General features: G+C 43.1%; 1 protein-coding gene across 1 annotated transcript in view; it reads right to left on the bottom strand.

Moving 5' to 3' along the window:
• Positions 1–22207, bottom strand: part of LOC101517391 (A disintegrin and metalloproteinase with thrombospondin motifs 12) — a 212970-nt gene that overhangs the window by 93738 nt on the left and 97025 nt on the right. Inside the window, exons 4-5 of the mRNA XM_058679999.1 lie at positions 5832–6034; positions 5100–5183 (exon numbers count right to left, since the gene is read on the bottom strand). Of these exons, the coding sequence (XP_058535982.1) occupies positions 5100–5183; positions 5832–6034 (287 nt within the window). The remainder of the gene's footprint in view (positions 1–5099; positions 5184–5831; positions 6035–22207) is intronic.

Below are 22207 nucleotides of genomic sequence, written 5' to 3'. Positions count from 1 at the left end.
GCTTAGCCGCAGACAGCTGGCAGAAGCTGGCACTGGGGGCTAATTCTGTCAAGTCAAACCACAGAACCACCCAGAGTGCAAAAACCAGGACTGAGAGAGACCCGGGAGGGAAGTGGTGGATTCCCCCCTCTTGGGTCACTACTCCCACGGGAGGGCATGAAAACTAGGACGGGGGCTGGGGTGGCTAGATGGAGAGGCACTCAGCAACATCCGGGAGGGCTGGATAGTTGAGTTGGTTGGAGGGAACTAAGCTTCAATGCCCATTGACAGGTACGGGAGCCAAATGGGAAGCGGGACAGACTGGACTAGTCTGCTATGCATACTGGCAGGCCAGGGTGGGGGGCGGGCCTGGTGGGGGTTATTGTGGGTCGCCCCGACTAGGCTGCATCCCCCACTGGTTGATGAAAGGGTCAAGTACGTGCTGGGCAGAACCAGGCTGGACTGCAACACCCTTGGTTCCAGTGCAAGTCGGGACTGAGAGCAGAACCAACCCAGCAATTGCAACCACCAGCTGATCGTGGCGATGGACTGTGCCGGGCCCAGTGCTTGCTGGAAAATGCAGGAATCTGATCTGGGAATACCTCAAAGTTTCTTTGGTGATCTCCCCAATCGGACTGCTGGACTCAGAACCCTAGCCAGGAGAGGACAGAGGACAGAACAAATCAATCAACCACCTCAGCTAAATGTTGGGCAGCGAAATACTGGGCAAATGAAGACTCTATGATGGACTGTGACAATCAGTGGATTCTTCAATGACCTAATCGAGCTGGGAGTGGTGAGACTGGCAGCGATCCATACCTAGAGAACTATTAAAACCACTTGAGCAAGTATCTCAGAGCATGCCCCATATCTGGGACTTTGGGCGGGTGGGAAACTGGGTGGGGCTTCTCTCTCAATATCCCCCTTCACCTCAGATACATAAATAGTATAATAAAATATATATATTAAAAAAACATATTTTAGATCTCCAAATCTATGCTAAAAATCACATGTCCCCATTTTTACAGGTTATTCTTACACTCAAAACAAGTGCACAACTGCTGGACCTACTGATCACTTGCAGCTAGCTATGTTGCCACTGCACAGAATTTTCATCTGCTATATGTGGCACTCAGCACAAATTCTGTGACAAGGTCTTTAGGATGCCTTCTTATTTTTCTACTAAATGCCACAGTCTTTCAAGAGGCTTCGATTGAGTATATTTTTTTCCAGTTTTTTCAGCCTCAATTTCCAAGTTTTATAAAGCATTTAAATCCATGAAATATTCATTTAGTTTCCTGAGTTCTGTTGATCACAGGAAACTTGGCAAGGGTAACTAACTATGCATCAATACCATGAAACTCACAAGATTCAGATTCGCGGTGATTATGATTCTCCAAGAATATGGGAGCAATTGTGCTAACCATTTCCATAAAATATCTGGCCATTATTTTAGCTATCAAATCAAACCTGCATACACACAGTTTTTTCCTTATTTCCTTTGCAAATAAAAAAAGATTTCCCTTTTAGTTCAACAGCTTGCCTCCTCTTCTCACATGGGTCTAATTCAGTTTATACTTTCCCATCCATTTGAGATTATGACCTTATAGGATAGGAAGCTGAATGAGGAAATATGCTACAGCTCCCTGTGGGAAATATCCCTCGATGGAAGTTTGGAAACAATTTCACAAGACTGTGGCTTTTGCTGCAAATTACTCTCTCTTCATAAGCTCTCTTCATGGCCAGAGAAAATTTTGTACTGATTTGTTTGGAAATACTTAGTAGAAGCTTTTGACACAGTGCACAATCTAACCATGCTCTGTTAGCCAGGGTTAGGCTACTGAAAGAAAAGACACACACACAAAAGTAAATTCTGAAACATACATATATATGCGTAAATTCACCACTCATCTGACTGCCAGAGGAAAAGATGCTTGATTTTAAAAAGAAAGAAGGAGTCTAAAAATTCTTTGCCAACACTCTGATATTTATCTTGAAAGAATAATAATTATGTAAGTTATTACTTGACCCAGGTCTAAAAAAATGACACCAAAGTTTATATGGAAATACAAGAGACCCTGAATCACTAAAGCAATGTTAGACAATAGAAACGAAAATGGAGGCATAATGATATCACATTTTAAAACACGCGACCAGGCACTTCTTGATACTGATCTAAACAGAGGCAGGTAGAGCAATGGAACAGATTAGAGGCTCCAGAAATCAGTCCACACATCATAAGCAACTAGTATTCGACAAATGAGCTAAAATCAGTCCCTGAAAAAAAAAAAAAAGAAGGACTGTATCTTCAATAAATGGTGTTGAGAAAACTGGATCATACCCATGTAGAAATATGCAACATGACACCTTCCTTATATTCCATACAAAAGTCAACTCACCATGACTCAAAGGCTTTAAACTAAGACCTGAAACCATCAAATTCCTAGATGAAAAACATAGAGGAAACACCAGCTGACACAAACACAAACATCCCACCAACACAGACAATTTAAGCACAAACAGACAAATGGGATTCCATCAAGCTAAGAAACTTCTGCACAGCAAAAGAATCACTCAACAATACAATGAGAATATTTACAGAACTGGAGAAACTTTTTGAAAACTATACATTTGCATTTCACATAAAGGAGTGGGTTCTTAATGGTGTATGGAAGATGGGTTTGGACAGCACACAGAAAAGGAAGTTTGAATGGTACAAAGGAAGGAGAGCTTGGGTGATGCACAGAAAAAGGATTTGTGCTGTCATCTGACTAGGCTGGTCTGTCATCAGCCAGCGTACTGGCTGGCCAGGGCTTCTGCCCAGGCTATTGGAGCTGTTGTACCATGGATTGCTCTACTACTATATGAGCCAACTTCGGCTGTCAGGTGGTAGATTGGCTGTGGTTGCTGTTACTCTGTGGGCTGTGCCATGACATGGACAGCTGGGGCTCTGCAATAACCCCTCTCTTGCTACCTTTCTTCCCATGTCACATTATCAGTAATACATTTGCTGACTCTCATAGGCAAAGTGGTGGTTAAGTAGGAAGCCATGACTCTTGCTTGCCTTTCTCTTTGAATGTCAATCTGAACTGGTTAACGACTTTTTATTTTCTAAAACCAAGCTTAGACATCTAAGTACCCTGCTCCATCCCAAGTACACATTTCTATAGCCATGCCAGTCTTATACCAGTCTCAGTTTGGAATTTTCTGTGTTGGTAATAGACTCTAAGTTTCTCAAAGCCAGGAAATGTGACTGTTACATTCATACTTGACTCCTTAGTGCCTGGAATAATCGTTTACATGAGACTGATGCATTGTAACTCTTTATTTACAGATGAAGAAAAGACATACGTAACAACATAACTTTAGAGTTGCTGGGTGATGACAGACTCAAAATGACAACTCAGATCTTAAGTCTTAACTCACAAGTCAATGTCTCACTCTTAGTTTCTTGCCTGTGTCTGCCACTCTGATCTTGATTAACACCTGAAATAATTGCTATTTGTATTTTTCTGTACTTTCCCTAATCCTAAGTGTGCAGAAGAGTTTGCAACATTTCTGGGAATTAGGAAAGTTAGAATTGTGAATTGCAATTGTGTTGGTAACTTGTGAACTTTGTGCTACTTATAAATTCTATACAAGTTTGAATGAGGATTACCCTTGGCAAGTAGGAGGGAGAGTCATGTTGCCCGTAACAAATCATGTGTGTCTTCTTGCATTTGCAAGATCCGTTTTGGATGAAATAAAACAGTGCTCATGAAGGGCTGAGGGAGTCAGTGGCCCATAAAACTGTCCCCAACAACTCCAGTAATATGTCCAGTGGCGTGGTTTTATGGAAATGTGCAGCCGGCTTTAAGAAAGCCACATGTATGGTCCTACCAAGGGTACTATTGGTACTACAACAGTTGAAAAAGAAGAGTGAAAATTTGGACTTCAAGATATCAAATTGTGATTTTGAAAAAGTTAAAGTATAATCTTACAGACATGTAGTGAGCACACATGGTAAATACATGTTTAATCCATTGACCAGAAGAATGGCAGAGAAACCTATGGAACTCTACCACAGGAAAGTGCATGGAGGTGAGATTGCTCTATTAGATACAAAATCAATTTTTATAGAACAATAAAATCATTATATTGGGTTATTTTATTTGCTGGACACAAATTATTTTAATCTCTACCAAACAAAAAAACCACATTTTTAATATTTTTTTTGCAAATTGACATCTAACTTTACCATATATAGGTTCTAATAAATAATAAGTAATGATTGATGCTATACTACCATAAAGTCTTCAGTGATGTTAGACATCCAAAGGTTGTGTAGGTTTCCTTTTTCCTGGTTTCTAAGATTGGATACATTTTCTTCACAGGAAAAAAAAATAATACACACATTGGTATTCCAAGATATCAGTAATGAGTGTAGGGTGATAAGGAGAAATGGTGCTCGGAAGACAGAGAAGGGAGTGCATCAATCTTCCAGAAATAAATTTTAAGTCATCTCCTAATTGTGGAGATGGCTGCTGGCTAGGAGGCATCACAAAAATGCCCATTTGCAGGAATCCAGAATAGAAGTTGAGCCAGCATTCAGACCTAGGCACTCCAATAAGGGGTTTGGGCATAGCATGTGATGACTCTACTGATGGGGAAAATGCAGGCTACTGTTTTTCTGTCCAGCCAGCTTTCCGCTGCCCTCTCCTGAAGGCATGGGCCTGTGGCTCAGTGGTTGAGACACTGCTTGGGATGCCCGCTCCTCCCCTCAGAGAATCTGCCTGAGTTTGAGTCATAGCTCCATTCGCAATTCCAGCTTTCTGCTAAACAGCACCCTGAGAAGCAGCAGGTAACACCTCAAATACTTGGGTCCCTATCACCTAACTGGGAGACATGAACTAAGTTCTGGGCACTTGACTTTGACCTGGCACAACTCCAGCTGTTGAGGGCATTTAGGGAATGAACTAGCCCATGGAAATGTCTCTCTCTTTACATATCTTTCCCTGTCTCTTCCTGCCTTTTAAAAATAATAATAACTTCAAAATGTTTAAATAGATTTCATGAAGAAAGGAGGTATGAAGTGTGAGAATACAGGGCAGAAAAATTGAGGGAAAAAAATCATTCCTTACTTCTTCTTCTTCCAGGAGAATGAGCCGGACCACAACAATGTGAATTGCATTGCCAATGCTAGGGTTATGGAACAGCCCAGTGACCTGCAATCAGAAATGCAAAATCATTAACCCCACATAAATTAAAAATGAGTAAATGTCATAGGGGAACAGCAGGAAAGTGAGACACAGCCACATTTGATAGCCACAGAGAAACTTAAAGGGTGATTGACAAGCTGTGTACTGAAAGAATGGACATCTTTTGCTTGATCCGTTCAATCGCCCAAGCTTTTCATCTCTCTAAATATAAATTAGTCAGACAGACATGTTCCTAAACTCAGCAGGACTAGCACACTCTGTGGAAGGCAGAAAACATCCAGGCAGAGGAAGCTTGAAAGCAGGTATGGCTAATACTACACTTATATCTCTAAGCACCTTGAAGAAACTACGTTCCAGCTCTTTGCCTCAGTCTCATAATGTACATACTAAAACAAAATGAAACAGCAATTTATACTAAAAGGACCAGGACTGGAAAATACCTAGCAGAAAAAAATGTATTTTATAAATTATAAATTTTTTTCCCAGAAAAGACTAATTTGTGCAACAGTTCTTTATTCATTGTGGCAAGAAACAGATTAACAGATAGATAAAAGAATGAAAAATGTTTCTAATTTGGAGGGCCAAGGGAAATTCCCAAGGAAATCTTTTCATCAAGCTGAGTGATATGCGCTCCCCTGACACCTCCTGGCATACCATGTTCATGATGGTGAGGATATACGACTCCACGTTCTCACTCCCGTGATACTCCACCATCTTCGTGTCAGCCACCACCAGCGTCTCCACCCATCTCTCCTTGCTGATGGAACGCCGGGAGAGGCTTCTGCTTCTGCTCGGCCCACTACTTCTCTCCCACCGTTCTCGCTGGAGTTCTTGCTTCTCAGCACTGCCAAGACTGTCTAAACATTAAACAAGATGAGATACTTCTGCTTATCTTGCACATATTTCCTACTTGCGCTTGTATAGATGTAAGGCCATAACTTTAATTTGTGTTTAACAGCACATGAATATGCAATGTTCTTACTCACATGACTGAACTGGAAGAAAGTCAACTGAAATGAATGCAATCAAGAAAATAAATCTGAATCCTAGTGGAGCAGGTCAAAAAGTACCTAATAAAATGATCGCCCATTTGATTAAATCATACCCTTGACTGCTAAAAAGATATGTTAATGGGGGCAGATATCTGGTATAGTAGTTTAAAAGCCACTTAGGACATTGGCATCTCATTTCAGAGGCTCTGTTTGCAAGCTAGCTTTCTGCTAATGGCACACTAGGAAGTGGCAGGTGACAGTTCAAAGAGTTGGTTCCCTGTCATCCACATGGGAGACATGCATCCAACTCCAGATACCTGGCTTTGGCTCAGCCCAGCCCTGACTACTGTGGGCATTTCAGGAGTGAACCAGTGATTGGAAGCTCTGTGTCTATCTCATTATCTCTCAATCAAATAAAATGAAAATAAATAAGTAAAAAAAAATACAAAGTAGGAACTTTCCCTGTCTTCTCTGAATTCTTCAGTGCCTACTGTGTGCCAGGCAAGCCATCTGGCTTTTAAAGACCAATGCTTAAAAGACCATGCCTTTCCTCATGAATGAATCTGGGAACATACTTCTCTTTTTATCTTACAAATGTGGAAACTGATACACTTAGTAGATGGGTAAATAGCTTCCCTGAAGTCCCACAGCTCATCTAGTCAAGATATCCTGTGCCCTAAAGTAACACATTTTCATACATACCACACTATTTACTTACAGGATAAACATGGATAAAGCTAAAGTCCATAAGAGCTGGAAAACTGCAGAAGATTTCAGGCATCCCACTTTAAGAAGATGTAAACAGAGAAAAGATCCAAAGAGGGCAGTAAAACTGTCAAGATCACTAATAGCTTTCAGCATGAAAAGGCTCTGATGTATGAAATGTGGTTTAGAAGGCAAATCCAGGACACACTATAAAGTCCAATAGAAAACTCAAAAGAGGCTGTGCAGAATCACTCTCAGACTCCCAACACACTATACCTAAGGAGCAAAACCTAACTGGAAGGAAACCGAAATGGAGTAAAGACATACTTCCAACCCTCAGGATGTCCCTGCCATGAGTATATGGGTGCTTCTCATAGGCTGCAGCCCATGGCAGGTGGCAGAAACCATGTGGGATGCTGGACTCCAGGTTACAGTTGAGAATCTTGACCTGAGATTTCCCTCTCCTCCCCAGCCCTCAGATCATCTGTGGTGAAGATCTGGCAGAGGTGGACGCAAGTGAGAAGCTGCTGGGAAAATCAGCCATTTCTCTCTTCCTTTACTCCATCATTTTTGGTTTCATTTTCTTTTCTTTACTGTCTCCATCTTTTACTTCCCAATATTGAACAGAGGACCTGTTACTGGCTCAATGTCTGTATCCTGCCCAGATACACACACTGAATCCCCAAGCCCAGTGCATTGGTGTTTGGAGGAAGAACATTAGGGCAGCCAGTGGGTCATTGGAGTAGAGTTCCTACTACATTCCTGGGTCAGGGTCCTTACAGTAAGGGGAGGGGGACCCCAGAGCCACATTACACAGTGCTTCAGGGCATCCTCTGATACACTCTATTTCTAGTACCCTCCCTCTATCTCCCTTTCTCCCTCTCTGCATGTGAGAACATGGCAAGAACACAGCCTTCATGAGCCAGGAAGAGGGTACGCACTAGACAATAGATCTGTCCATTCTTTGATCGTGGGCTCCTACTCTCTAGAACTATGAAAAATCACTTTCTGCTATTTAAGACACCAAGTCAATGACATTCTGTTATAGCAGACAAAACTAAACAAGCCAGAGTTAAAATAAGATCATAAAAGACTGACAAATTACTTTCATGTTTTTTGAGGTGCTGCCTGGTAAAGGCACAAATCCATTTTAAACTTTTCAACAAACTAGATGTTAAATGTTTGAAAAAGTTGAAGTTTGCATTCTTAGCACATACATATCCCCTCACTTAATAGTGCTAAGAATCCATGAGATAAGCCCTAATATCATGACACTGTATAGAAGAAGCTGAAGTTCAAGAAGATGGCGTAATTTCTCCAACATCACATAATAAACAGTCTAGATCCAGGGAAGCCTAATTCCTCTGTAGCAACAACAAATACACACACATGAGGCTGTATGAGGAAGCCCCACTCTCCCCTTTCAGTATGAGCGGCAAGGAGGTGACACATGACCCTCACCATTACGTAACAGCCGATCTAACTGTGGGTGACACGACATGTATACCTGAACACACCCTTATCAAGTTTCAACTAATTTTCAAGAAAACACATCAATTCTGTTCTGACAGTGCTAGAAGTCTTACAGAATCGGAAGGATCTGAACTCAGACCTGACAGTGCTGAGCTGGAAGAAAGGATTTTATATATCAGAGCTGATTCTGAGTCTAAGGAAGTCATCCTAGATCTGGCAGAAGCAATGCTTCTTCTAGGCAATTCTAGAATATACCCAAATCTAGCTCTGCACACCAGTTGTTGACAACACAGGCCAGTTGGAGCAGGTGAGGTGAGATGCTCCCTTCAGCAGCCCTTGTCTCCTATGTACGCACCATGCCTAGAGACTGTTACTTCAGGACGTCTCCAGTTGGGGCTACAGGCAGCAAAAGGACATTGCCAGCCTTGTGTCCCCTGTGCTTGGCAGATGACAGCTCCCAAGCAACCTTCAGCGCACGGGCGAAAGCTGAAGATGACTCAGCTGACTCAGTTTCCCAGAAGGTGACTGTCTCGATTATGGAAACCACCGGAGATGGTACAGTATGTGTTTCAAGGGGAGCCATCCAGCCAAGCAGTAATGTCACTGAGGACTGTCACTCTCTAGACTCTGAAGATAGGTGAACACAGATACCTGCCAGGAATTGTCTCAGTGTCCCGGGCGTGCTGTGTAGAGGCCCGAGAGACCCCAGCTGGGGGTGGGGAGGCACAGTCTATGTCGACCCCTGCTTCCTCGACGCTTAAGGCGGTTCTTCCCAAGGATCTCTCATTGAAGCTCTGTCAGGTAGCAGAGCTTTCCTCTGTTGCTTTTCTGTCAGACACAGGGTCTTCTGCAGACCAGCATGGCTCCTGTCTTCATGAAGCTGCCCTGGAGTCTGGCGTGGCACCCCAGAACGAAGAGAGAAAACACAGGGAGCAGCAAACTCTGGAAGCTCGAGTGTCCAGTGTGACCGCACATGCTTTTCAGCATCCCGGCAGTTTCTAGCAAGGAGTAGGAAGTCTGTTGTCTTACTCAGGAAATTCTTTAAGGAGGTACCTCCTACTTCAGGTCAATTCTTCCATTATCTGTATTCTCTTCTGCTGCCTCACATCAGGTTTCTACTAAGGAAGCAGGATTTCTGCCCAGTGGGTCAGGTTTGGTGATTCATTGGAAGTTGGCCCCTAATTAGATTTACTGCTTGGTTTGAGGCAAAACTTCCCCAAGATGGACCTCTCCAATCATCCTACACTCAGCAGCTCACAGAGAACGAGGTGTAGCAGCCCTACACCACCCTTCCTGTGAGCAAGGTTTCAGAACAATAACCCCTTGGCAGCAACATACCACAAACGCTGATGGCCACATGTGACAGGTATCCGCCAATAGCCTGGGCTGTGTGAAGCTTTCTTTTGGTTTTGATCACCTATCATTTAATTCTGTGTGAGATTATTCTCATTATTGGCATTTTGAAGTGAGAAAAATGAGAATTAGAGAGGTCAAATAACTTGTTTGAAACCTCATAATTAAGTTAGGCTGGCTCTCAGAGTCACGGAGGATGGAGGGATGGATGGATGTGTGTGTGGCGGGGTGGGAATGGAGATGGCATCTGTGACTCACGTGCTTAGAGACTATGAGATCAGGAGTGGGAGCAATCAGTTCAGGACCAGCTTTAGAGATGCTGGATGAAAAGCCAGCACTGGTCCAGCCTGCCAGGTCCCCAAGAGGCCCTAAGCGATGCCTGAAGGACAACTATCTCATCTACAAGAAATTCAATAATATGGACATTCTGTTACTAGATTTCTGGGGACAAGGTCCTGCTTCTCTTGTACAACTAAGCCTTGCAATGATGACAGAAGATGTTCTTCAGAGTCCCTTAGTCCTGTTTTAGGAGTAAGCTATTTCATAATCCCATATTTAGTATTTGTGCTAATTTTGGAACTCTTTATTAAAAAAATATACAACTATGCAGAATACAAGGAAAACAGTTCCAAAGCTTCTGGGACCATTTGTGTGGCACCCCCAATGGAGTCCATATGGTGGGACTTTAAGTCACCAAATGACAGCCTCCCTAGGGCTCCTGCAGCTCTGGCGTTCTCCAAGCTGGCCAGCCAAATACATCCTTCCACTGCTTACCTATAGCTGTCAGCAGCTTGCTGCTGCTACAGTCATAGCCAGAAAGCCCTCTTGGCAGGCAGCCCTGAAAGCTTTCCCAGCAGAACCTGAACATCAGCACTGGTGGGCAAACCCGTCAGTAACAACGGTGGGGCAGTCAGAGGTGCGTTCTCCGGGACAACTTTGGGAAGATTTGAAGTGCCTGGGTGAGAAAGCTCCTTTTCATTCCCTAATAAAGTTCACATCATTCAGCAAAAATAACATTACATTCAGGTAAGGGACCCCTCTATCTCTCAGAAATGGCCACTGTTGAACCAGATGCAGTTGCCTTGAAAGACAGCAAGGAAAGCAACACAAGTTTAAGTGTTGGCAGACAGTAGAAGCCGAATAATACCCTCTGGACTTAGGAATATGGACAAAAAAAAAACATAAGCTATGGGGGCGCACGTTGGGGGCCGGAAGCAGGGAACTCAAAATAATGTGCTCTGCAAGGACTGGTAACATTGCCCTCACTTCATGCAGATTGTGTTATTTTAAATTTAAAATCATTCAAATTGCATTCACCTCTAACACTTGTGCCAAAAAGAATTTCCACTGCTTTGAAATCTAACCCTGCACACATTCTTTCCTTTCCCCACCCTCAGATAGAAATGTGCGGGTGCATTTCTCACAATGAGGACCAGATGTGAAGGAGACATCTGGGACCAGAAGGAAGACAAACAAAAAGCCAGCTTACTGGGTGGGTAAGGAGGCCCAATAGGCCGGAACACTGACACACTTCTCCTAGCTCTGGGACGGTGGGCTTGGGAAATGACTTCAGGCTTTCACACATCGGCCAAGAGACCAGGAGAAGTTTCTCACAGCCTCTAATGGCCAGTAATGAGTATTCTGGGGCTGAAGGCAGTCAAAAGGAGCTTGCTGCTGCAGTTACATTCCTGGAGTGGTAAGAATTTCCACCTGCTCATAAAAGACTACTACATTTTGGTTCTCCAACAGGGGAACTGAGTATACCACTTACAAACACCTGTAAAGCTTTCTTTTGAAAAAAACCTTTACAAAGATTTATTTATTTTTATTGGAAAGTAAGTTACAGAGGAAAAAAATGGAGACAGAAAGATCTTTCACCAGTTGGTTCATTCCCCCAAAAGGCTGCAATGGCTAGAGCTGAGCTGATCTGAAGCCAGGAGCCAGGAGCTTCTTCCAGGTCTCCCACAGGGGTGCAGGGTCTCAACGCTTTTGGGCCATCCTCCACTTATTTCCCAGGTCATAAGCAGGGAGCTGGATAGGAAGTTGAGCAGCCGCCAGGACATGATCAGGCACCCATAAGGGATCCCGGGGCTTTGCAAGGGGAGGACTAACCAATTCAGCCATTGCACCGGGCCCAAAGCATTATTTTCAAAGCTTCCCTAACTCCTAAACTATGATCATAGCACATAATTTCACACCACATAAAAGGAATAGCAGCTCTTTCGAGAATATAGGGGTCTTGAAAAATACGTGGGAAACACTGAATCAAAAGATAAAGAAACAGAGGAGGGGAACTTTGTGGGGAATAAACTTCACTCCATGGACTTGGGAAAAAACAGATAAATATAATTTGGAGTTTTCTGCCGTTATAAGCATACATAATACTATATCACATGATGATTTAAATTCTCCTGTTCCACATCTGTAGGAATGATCTCACTCATCAGGATATTTAATGCATCCTCTCTGTTCAGCAAGTTATCCTGTGTGAACAGTGAATTTCCTTTTAGTAACCTGTACTCTTGTGAGCGCAGATAAGTAAGACTGACATGCCAGGCATGGCTTCCAGAAAGCACATGTTCTAGAAGCCCTTAGGTTCACTCTTGCTTTGGAGAAAATGATCCTACGAATGCTACATTGATCTTCTTGATAGACGTGGAGGTACCGCTTGAGACTTTGTTGATGGGCGAAGTAAACACTATTCATGCTTGGGAACTCGAGCCCTGTGCACTTTGAAATGAGGCAAGAAAATCCCAGAGGGGTGAAGGGTAGTCTCTCCAGGGACACGAAAGGGTCAGTGGTCTGCTAGTAAAGAACTCAAGGTTCAACTTTTTTTGTTGCTGCTACCCTTTCCCTGTCTCCAGGCATTCAGAACTAGTAGGATGTAAACAGCTTTCAGCCCCTCCCATAGTGCCAGAGTCCCCCATAAAATGAACATACTGATCAATATGCAGTGAGACAGTGCTAATGAAGCTGAAAGTCAAGGGCAAAGAAATCTGTGTGCTGATCAAAGAAACACATTCCAGAGACCTGAGGAGCCACTCATTTTCTGTAGACAGCAGAGAAAACATCCAATACCAATGATGCTGTATTTTTAAAACAAATGGTAAAGCTTGTCTTTACATATGGTCACACTCACAGCCATACGGATATAACATATACCTACCTACAGACAGACATATGGCTGTATTATGCAACTGCATGTGTATGAATGTAATTACAGTTTTTTCCTCTGATGCTCTAATTTCACAGAACCGTGGCATGCTGTGTGCCAGCTTATTATACAGAATCTAAACTCATTCAGCTTTCAAACCATGCTGCCAGCAGACACGATCCTCTTCTGGAGAACTCTGGCCGATATGGATGCCTGGCCTGACATTTAGCCTCTATGGAATACTCTGTGGTCTTCTGGTTGGTTTTCTTCAGGTTTCCAGCCTCTACCGCCACTTTCCAGTTTGGGCGGGCTCTGTGCGAGTTTCTGCTACCACTCTTCACCTGCCACAGACCTAGAATTCTGCCCACAGTGGCCAATGCTCAGGCTGCTCACATCCAGGGCTGGGGGCTCCTGGGAAGTCCCCCTCCTATCTCGGTTACCTCTAATGTCTGCCATCAGATTTTTTCTTTACGGCTTGCTTTCTCTCTGCCTCTGAGAATTTGCTCATATGCTTGTCCTACACCACATCCTCTTTCAAGAAATATATTTATCAAAGGTTTTCATCCAGAATTTTCCATTTTGGAATCAAGGGATAGGTGACTTCTATAAGTGATCTAGTCTTCCATATTTTTATGTCATTTTGCAGAGTGAAATTCTATCTTACCATTCTTATGAAAGAGTCTATTTGCATCACAAAACTGTTTTAGGATGTAGCCATGCTACAGAGTTTAGAGTTTCCCAACAAGTTATATTTTTTAAAAAAAAATTGTTTGCTAAAAAGCCTCAAAGCATTGAACACATTGTTATTTTCTTAGCCCTCTGGGACATCACAGGCCTGATAAAGGAATTTGGGACAGTTAGACTCAGGAGACAGAAACTACAATCTTAGGGACATTATCTTTTGGACCGTTTCTTTTCTGACAAATGCCACAAGGAGACTGCAGGTTGTGTGCTTTGAACAAAGGTCACAATGATAGCATTCTTGTATGACCAATGGCAGGATCTTATCTCTTAACAACTGAAGCAAACAGGACACACTGTTCATTCTCTCCCTTCAAAGCTCTGTATTTCATTTCGTTTTCTGCTTTCTGGATGCTCCTCCCGCTCTGGACATCTCGTCCCTGAGAAGAAGTCTTTCATTCCAGTGGATCACTCAAGACAGCACGAGCCTGAAGGCTTTTAAGGACACAACACATAGTTGCTGAATGAGTACATGAACTCATCCACTCAGCATCTGTCTGTGGGAGGAGAGTGGTGCATACAGTGGTATACAAAAGATGATCTTTACATTTTGGCAACTCTCATTTGAATTTCATCATTCATCCATTCAACATCAGCTCTTTGGGGCCTGACATTTGGACAGCAACAGGAATGATTTCTCTAGAGAGGTTGGAAATAGAAAAAAAAAAAAACACTTACCAGGCTCGTGGGGGCTCCCTGGGACTCAGTAATTGATAAATTCGAGTCCAAACACTCACACCATCTCCTGTGGCTTTTCCCAGGCTATTAGCAGGGAGCTGAATGGAAATGGAGCAGTTAGGACACAAACCTACATTCACATAGGATCACATAGGATTCATATAGGATTTTTCTCTTTGCCACAGAAAAATGCAAATGAAGGGGGAAACGGACTTATTCCCCGTAAGCTCTTCATTATTCCACAAAAGTATGTGACTACAAAGAGCTTCAAAACTGAGAACCAAATGTCTATAAAGAAGCTACAGATACATAACAAATAAAGGGAAGAAAATGAATGTGGATAGCTTGGTAACATAACTTTCCATAACAGCAGTGAAAACAGTATGGGCCACAAAGGCTACATTGTGCCCAAATGTGTCAGCCACCTGCCACAAGTGCTGAGACACTTGACAGGTGCCTCATGACCTGAGTCTGTTCTGAAATGTGCTGCTGATATAAACTATGCACTGATTTCAAAGTTGGCATAGAAAAACAAAGGAGCTCTCGTGTTAGTAATCGTGACCATACTTTGACAAAATAACAATCTTGATCTCTAGAGTTAAGAAAATTATAAAAATGAGCTTTTGCTGCTTTTTTACTCTTTCTTAACTTGGCTGCCAGAAAACTAAGAAATTACAAAGGCACTCTGTACTTATGGCTTGCATTGTAACATAATTGGAGAAGATTTTGGCGAGCTAAAGATGCTTGGCTATGAATCCCGGATCTCTTCGGTTTTGCTGTTTATCTGAGGTCTGACACATACAACTGCTTTGATAATGGAGTCCAGCACAATACTTGCCATGCAGCAGCAGAGCCCGAATCAGCATCATTGTGCTTTCCTCAATCCTGCTTGCCACAGGGATGCTCAAAATCTTGCCTGCTTTCACTGTCAGTGAAGGCTGAATTCATTCTCATTAGCGAAAGTCATGTATCTGGCCCGGCAGCTTCATGCCTACTATCACCTTATAGAACGTCCACCCAGCTCCTCGCCCACCAGAACACAGTATCAAGGAAAGAGCCACAGAGGAAGTACTCGCCATCAACTGTTTTCTAGGCTGTTTCCTGCCCACCCTCACAGGGAGATACATAAAAAGGAGAGGCCAATGAGGAATTCCTGCCTTACAGATCTTAAAAAGCAATGCTCTGCCCATTAATAAATAAATGGACAAATAAAATGCTATACACATACACAGAACACAAAACACAAACACACAATTTTATTCAGTCTTAAAAACAGCAAATCCAGGCCTGGTGCGGTAGCCTAGCAGCTAAAGTCCTCGCCTTGAACATGCCGGCCTCCCATATGGTCACTGGTTCTAATTCCAGCAGCCCCTCCTCCCATACAGCTCCCTGCTTCTGGCCTGGGAAGGAGGTCAAGGATGGCCTAAAGCCTTGGGATCCTGCACCCACATGGGAGACCTAGAAGCAGCTCCTGGCTCCTGGATTCAATCAGCTCAGCTCCAGCCATTGCAGCCACTTGGGGAGTGAATCAGTGGATGGAAAATCTTCCTCCCTGTCTCTCATCCTTTCTGTACATCTCACTTTCCAATAAAAATAAAGACTTAAAAAAAAAAGCAAATCCTAACACACTACACAACAGAGATAACTCCTGAGGTTGCATCACCAAGTGAAGCAAGCCAGTCAGAACAGCACAAACACCGTAGTAGTCTACTTACATGAGGTCCCTGGAGGACTCAGAGTCACAGAGGCAGGCAGCAGAAGGGCAGTTGTCAGGGGCTAGGGGCAGGGAAAGGGGAGGGAAATGGAAAGAACTGATTAATGGGTCCAGAGATTCAGTTTGGGAAGACAGAAAGTTCTGGAGATTAAAGGATGGTGGTGACACCTACACTATAATGAGATTATGCCGAGGACCTGTGGGTATGAAAACTCTTAGATATTTTGTGTTCTGCATATTTCACCTACATTTTAAACAATTTATTTTCCTGGGCTTGGTGCAGTAGCCTAGTCCTAAAGTCCTCGCCTTGCATGCGCCAGGATCCCATATGGGTGCCGGTTTGTATCCTGGAGGCCCCATTTTCCATCCAGCTCCTTGCTTGTGGCCTGGGAAATCAGTCAAGGACGGCCCAAAGCCTTGGGACTCTGCACCTGTGTGGGATACCCAGAAGGGGCTCGAGGCTCCTGGCTTTGGATCGGCGCAGCTCCAGCCATTGCAGTGGCTTGGGGAGTGAATCACAGATGAAAGATCTTCCTCTGTCTTTCCTCCTCTTTATATGTCTGCCTTTCCAAAAAAACTTTTAAAATAAAAAAAAAAAAAAGTTCTCTTCCAGGATACTTCCTGATCCTTGCCTGCAGCCTGGCTGACCCTACTTCTGGCAATTACAGGCTGAGGCCAAGGCCATGGACAGTGTGATGGCTGCTGCTGGAGGCAACGAGTGCCACACAACATGGCACAGTTGGCTGTCTAGGCCAAGTGAAATGAAGTGCATCACTCCTGAAAGGTGGGTTCCAGGACTACAGAAACAATGGCAAGATGCAAATTTGAAATTTTAAAAAATAGAGTTATTAAAACTCCATAATCTCTATGACTTTCTCCCCTTGTCCTCGGACCTCATTGAGCAGTGTCAATTAGGCATCTCAACCTGGCACTTACACCTCTGAGTGCCTCTGCCCCCTTGAGGCACTTTGTGGTATAATATTATCAACCAGAGATGCCATTCTCTGAAGGACTACCTGCTTGTTTTGCTCCATGCGGGGACATATCAAGTACATTTCAAGTTTCTATATTTTGTTGTCTAACCCCCACTCTCCACTGATTTCTAGTTCTTCCAACAAAACAGTTCTCATAAAATATTGACCACACAGAACTGCTCCCCAAGGCACAGTTTTGGATCCTGTGGCTTTTTTTTTTTTAAGATAATGGCTCAGAAACATTCTCTTTTCCAAGGTAAAGTGATGAACACAATATACTTAAACTATGACACCAGGCATTAGCATTCAGAAACTACTAGGTCTGCACTAGATGCCCTAGGAAAGGAGAAAACGTAAAAAGGTAGCTCTTGCTCTCCAGATATTTTATTTATTAAAGGAGACAAAAGCTACCAACAAGAAACAGAATTGGACTATGACAAATAATTACATGCCACTAAGAGTGACAGGAGGAGCTTAAAAAGATCAAGGACAGCTGGATTCAATGAGCACCTGCTACTTTTTCCATCAGCATCTTAGCCTCTGAGATTACAATTTAGTGCCTTTGAGGGATTCGCTGTCCAGATAGGGAATCAGATGGAATAAGGCAGCAAGGAGGTGCTGGGACTGTAAAGAAGCAGACGCCAGAGGAGGCAAAGGACTAAGCAGGCAGAACAAGTTTGTCCAGAGAAGAAGGAATGTGTGGCTTTTCAGGAGTCCAGCATGGGCTGCAGAATTCCAAACTGTTTAATTCTAAACTACTTTGGTTTACCAAGGGGTGGTGACAGCTGCTTACGATTAGGTACACGATGCTTGTTAACACCATCTTGTGCTTCTGCACTTAAACATCAGGGTAGTTGAGGGGATACAGATAGCCTGGACACAGGCTGCTGACACCATCTGGGCAGGGATTCCAAATGTCCTGCAGTGACTCTAGAAAATGTATCATGACATGTCCCTTACTGAGCAGCCACTCGTGAGTCCCAGCCTGTGCACACGAAAACCAAGCAATGCCAACCAGATAAGCTGAAAGAACCGGAAAGGGGAATGCAGAACCGTTACTCTTGCCAATACCAGTGCATTCCACTCACCAACAGACATTTACAGAATCATTGCGTCTTCTCCCCAAAACCTTGCAGTAGGAGAGCTCTTAGTACTAATGCCTGCTCCCAAGAAGTCAATGATCTCACTGAAAGCTGAGGGGTGGCGGGGTGGGAGCACGGGTCAGTGGGAGAGAATAGGAACCCAGGAATAGACTCACACAAAAACCATCTCCATGAATGTTTAACAAGGATGACAGCAATTCAGTGCGGGGAGCATGGCCTTTTCAACACCGCTGTGGATGTAATTGGCCATTCATGGACAAAACAGTTGTTTAAAATAGCATTTACCTAAGCCTCCCTTCATTTACAAATGAAACTCAAAAAGGCTCAGGAACTATAAATATGAAGGGATACATATTTCAGAAAAAAGATAAGAGGAACTATGAAGGAAGTAGGACTAAAAGAATCCACAGGTTTAGATAATCTATAAAGGAGAGAAATAATTTACCTTCATAAAAATTAAAGCTTTTTTATAACTCCAGGTAATGGATGAAGTTTCACTTTGTCATGATCTAAAACTCCAAAATTCACACTGATGATGATTCTCATACTCTGTTTGTATACTAAAATATCAGATACGTCACAAATTAACAGTGGATTGTACTGTATGTGAATTCTAACTCAACAAAGATGCTATTAAAAAGGAAAAAGTTCCAGGAGGAGAGAATGGAGAGACAAGTTACACATCTAGCAACAACATTTGCAAACCACCTATTTACAAAGAGCTAGTATTAGAATACATTTTGAAAATTCCCAACTCGAGTAATAACAATAACCAAAAAATCCAAATAAGTAAAAACCTGAACAAAAGTTTACAGCAGGGTATACAAGTGTCAGAAAAACGCATTAAAAATATTGAAACTTGTTAACTACCTAGAAATTCAAATTAAAGCCACAATGAGATATTACTATTAGTCTGCAAGAATGAAAAAAAAAGTGACAACATGAAATTTTGTTGGGGACACAGCCAGTCTGGAAGCCAAGCTGGCTGTATCGAGAAAACTACAACGCAGTTACCACACAACTTAGCAATTATACTTTCAGGCATTTGTAAACAACAAATGCACACTTACGCTCACATAATAATCTGTACTTGGATGATGACAACTTCATATATGATAGTCCAAGTCTGCAACCAACCCAAATGATCTCCCATATAGAAAAGGTCAAATTGTGATACAATCATACAATAAAATTTCAGTCAACAATGTAAAGAGGAACAAAGGCTTAGTACAAAACTTAAGATGAAAAAATATTATGAATTTAAAAAGCCAATAGCCAAGGGTTACATATTTTATGGTCCCATATAAGAAAATGGAATTTTTAAAAATTTGTTTTCATTGAAAGGGAAGAACTACAAAGAGAAGGTGAGACAGAGATAAAGATTTTCCTTCTGCAGGTTCACTTCCCAAGTAGCCATAACGCCGGAGCTGAGCCGGTCCAAAGCCAGGAGCCAGGAGCTTCTTCTGGGTCCCCCAGGTGGGTACAGGGTCCCAAGGCTTTGAGTCATTTTCTACTGCTTTCTCAGGCTACAAGCAGGGAGCTGGATGGGAAGTGGAGCAGCTGGGATAGGAACCAGTGCCCATATGGGACCCTGGTGGCTGCAAGGCAAAGATTTAGCCACTGAGCCATCACGCTAGGCCCAGAAATATTTTAAAACATAAATTTTTTAAAAATAAAAAATGTTAGAACAGTAGTTGCAAGGGTTAAGACAGAGAGATGGGGCAGCAGAGGAAACTGCATGATGTTATGAACACAAGCGATCCTATGGCCACAGAACTGTTTGGTCTCTCAAACAAGTGATCAAACTGAGTAGAAGTGATCACACACAAATCTAGGTAAAGGCGGGAACATCTGAGGAAAATCACTAGGCTGTGTCGATGCCAATATCAGCATCCTCATGATATGGTCCTATCATAAGCTGTTACCAATAAGGGACTCTGGGTGAAGGATATAAGGAACCATATACTGTGTCTTACAGCCACCAGTGAATCTACAATAGAACTATTCACTAACAAGGAGTTATTTTCCCAAGGTCACATAAGAGTAAAAACAATAACTACACATAAATCTCCCGATTTCTAGTTCAGAGCCAGTGACCCTCAGCTCTGGCCCAGACAGAACCTCTGGAGTCCAACCTGTACTCCCAGCCTGAGTAGCAACAAGAATAAGCAACCCCTACAGAGCAGATGGAGGAGGGGAAGAAGAGTAGCCCTGAAACAAAATACACACACACACTCACTCACTCATACACAGAAATATAATTGTAGGGCAGAGAAATTATAGATCTGTTTACAAATAAATTAAAAGGAGATCAAGCTAACTAAGTACAGTTAGCCAACTAAGAGAACTAGCTGAGCTGTCACAGGGAGAATTTCCCAGGTTCTATTTCCTAACACCTGACCTCACAGAAAACTTCTGTTCTCTCCTGGTTCCTTCGGTGAGACAAGGCCACCTCTTCTCCCAAAATCTCTCTTTTTTTTTCCTTTTCTTACTAGCTGGGCTGTGGCTTCCCGGCTACTTCCTTTATTAACTGTGACCAATGAGTTCCTTCCTCATCCATCACAGACTTGACAGGCCCAAGCATGTCCTTATTTCAAGCATTCCCTGGGGGTTCCAAGGGGACGTACCACCACCACTGGACAACACCTCACCCACCTGACCCCCAAGGAGCCCGTGGGAGCAGACCTGAATCAGCAACATGTCGCTCACATCTCAACATCTAGAATGACCTGACGCCTCCCCTCAGATCTTCAAAGTTCCAACTGCAGAATGAAAAGGTGAAACAGTAAACAAGCTCACCCAGGCGGTGAGCAGCTGCTTTGACAGCGACTTATAAAACGACAGCAAAGCCCTCAGCTTAGAACTTTCAAACAGCAATGCTTGGAGCTGGCAGTGAGGGCAGAGAGCCGCGGATTTCCAGGTCCTTTGCACAGTGGGGTTTTAGCCTGGTTGGATTCACTTTAAAACTACAAAATCCACATGATCATTAGCTTAAAGTCTTTCCCATAGGCCACCTTAAGCTGTTTGAAATGAAATGGAAGATTCCCTACAATCACAAATCCTGACAGCCTCATCATGTTCTTTTTCAAGCTTCCTGCAAATGTCAACTTGAAGGAAAGTGACAACGATGGAGAGCAATCACCAAGGGACTCTTGTGGTGCATCTAAAGGATCAGGTGGATTTTCTGGCTATTCGCAGACGGCTGGAGAACCACAGTCTCTCATAACCACTGCCCCAGAAGACGGCGGCATTAGCACAGCAATGAAGGCTGTGTGCATGGACCTTACCTAGCACAGAGCTCAATCTAAAACTAACCAGGAAGTCGCTCCTCCCTTTACATGCAACTTTATAAGAGAAAGAGATAAGTCTACAATCGGCTGAGCTTCAAATGTTCCTTCACTTGCTACAATATTCCCTGGTGCTGATGGTGTCCCTATCGGTGAGGAACCACACATGCCTTCCCAATCACCAAGGAGACCTTTGTGCTTCTCTGAGTCCTAACAAATACTTGCCACTATCCTCTGTGTTTTTAAGTATTGGGATGCACAGGGGCTTAGACAAGTACCAGTAAAACAGAGGCATGTCTTTCTGCATCCCTCTTTAGTTATCTGTTCTGGATAAAGCAGAGTCTTTTACACAATGGTCTTTGAGTGAACTGGCTCCCCCAGCAAATGGCCCTGTATCTATTTTTAATCTCAGCCATCACAGACTTACTCAGATGAGAGAGCTGTTTTCTTCCTTGAGCCAACTATAAATCTTTCAATTCCTTTTTGTTTCAAACAGAACTTTCAATAAGCACCCTCTCTTCCATGAAGTAGGCTGGGAGTTTGAGGCATTCTATCTTCCAACAGAACATTCCCCTTGAGTCAGAAGCAATAATTTTCCATAGGTAAGACTTTGACAGCCTGTCTTAAACATCCAGAAATCCTCCAGCCAGTGACTGGTCACAAGGCTGTCTATAGTCAACTTCGTAGATCCATTACTTGGGCATGGCCACAAGCTTTACAGGATTCCTACATCTGTACATGCATGTTGGGGACACCATCCTGATGGTATTTTGTGCATGTCCCACCCCCAAATTTGCATACCTTTAATTTTATTCCTCAGAATCCGTTTCTGGTATTCCTCATACGTACTAGCAAG

The sequence above is a fragment of the Ochotona princeps genome, chromosome 23, assembly GCF_030435755.1.
Source record: "Ochotona princeps isolate mOchPri1 chromosome 23, mOchPri1.hap1, whole genome shotgun sequence".
NCBI lineage: Eukaryota > Metazoa > Chordata > Mammalia > Lagomorpha > Ochotonidae > Ochotona > Ochotona princeps.
The sequence above is the reverse complement of the archived record's forward strand: the minus strand, read 5'-3'. Positions and strand labels throughout refer to the sequence as shown.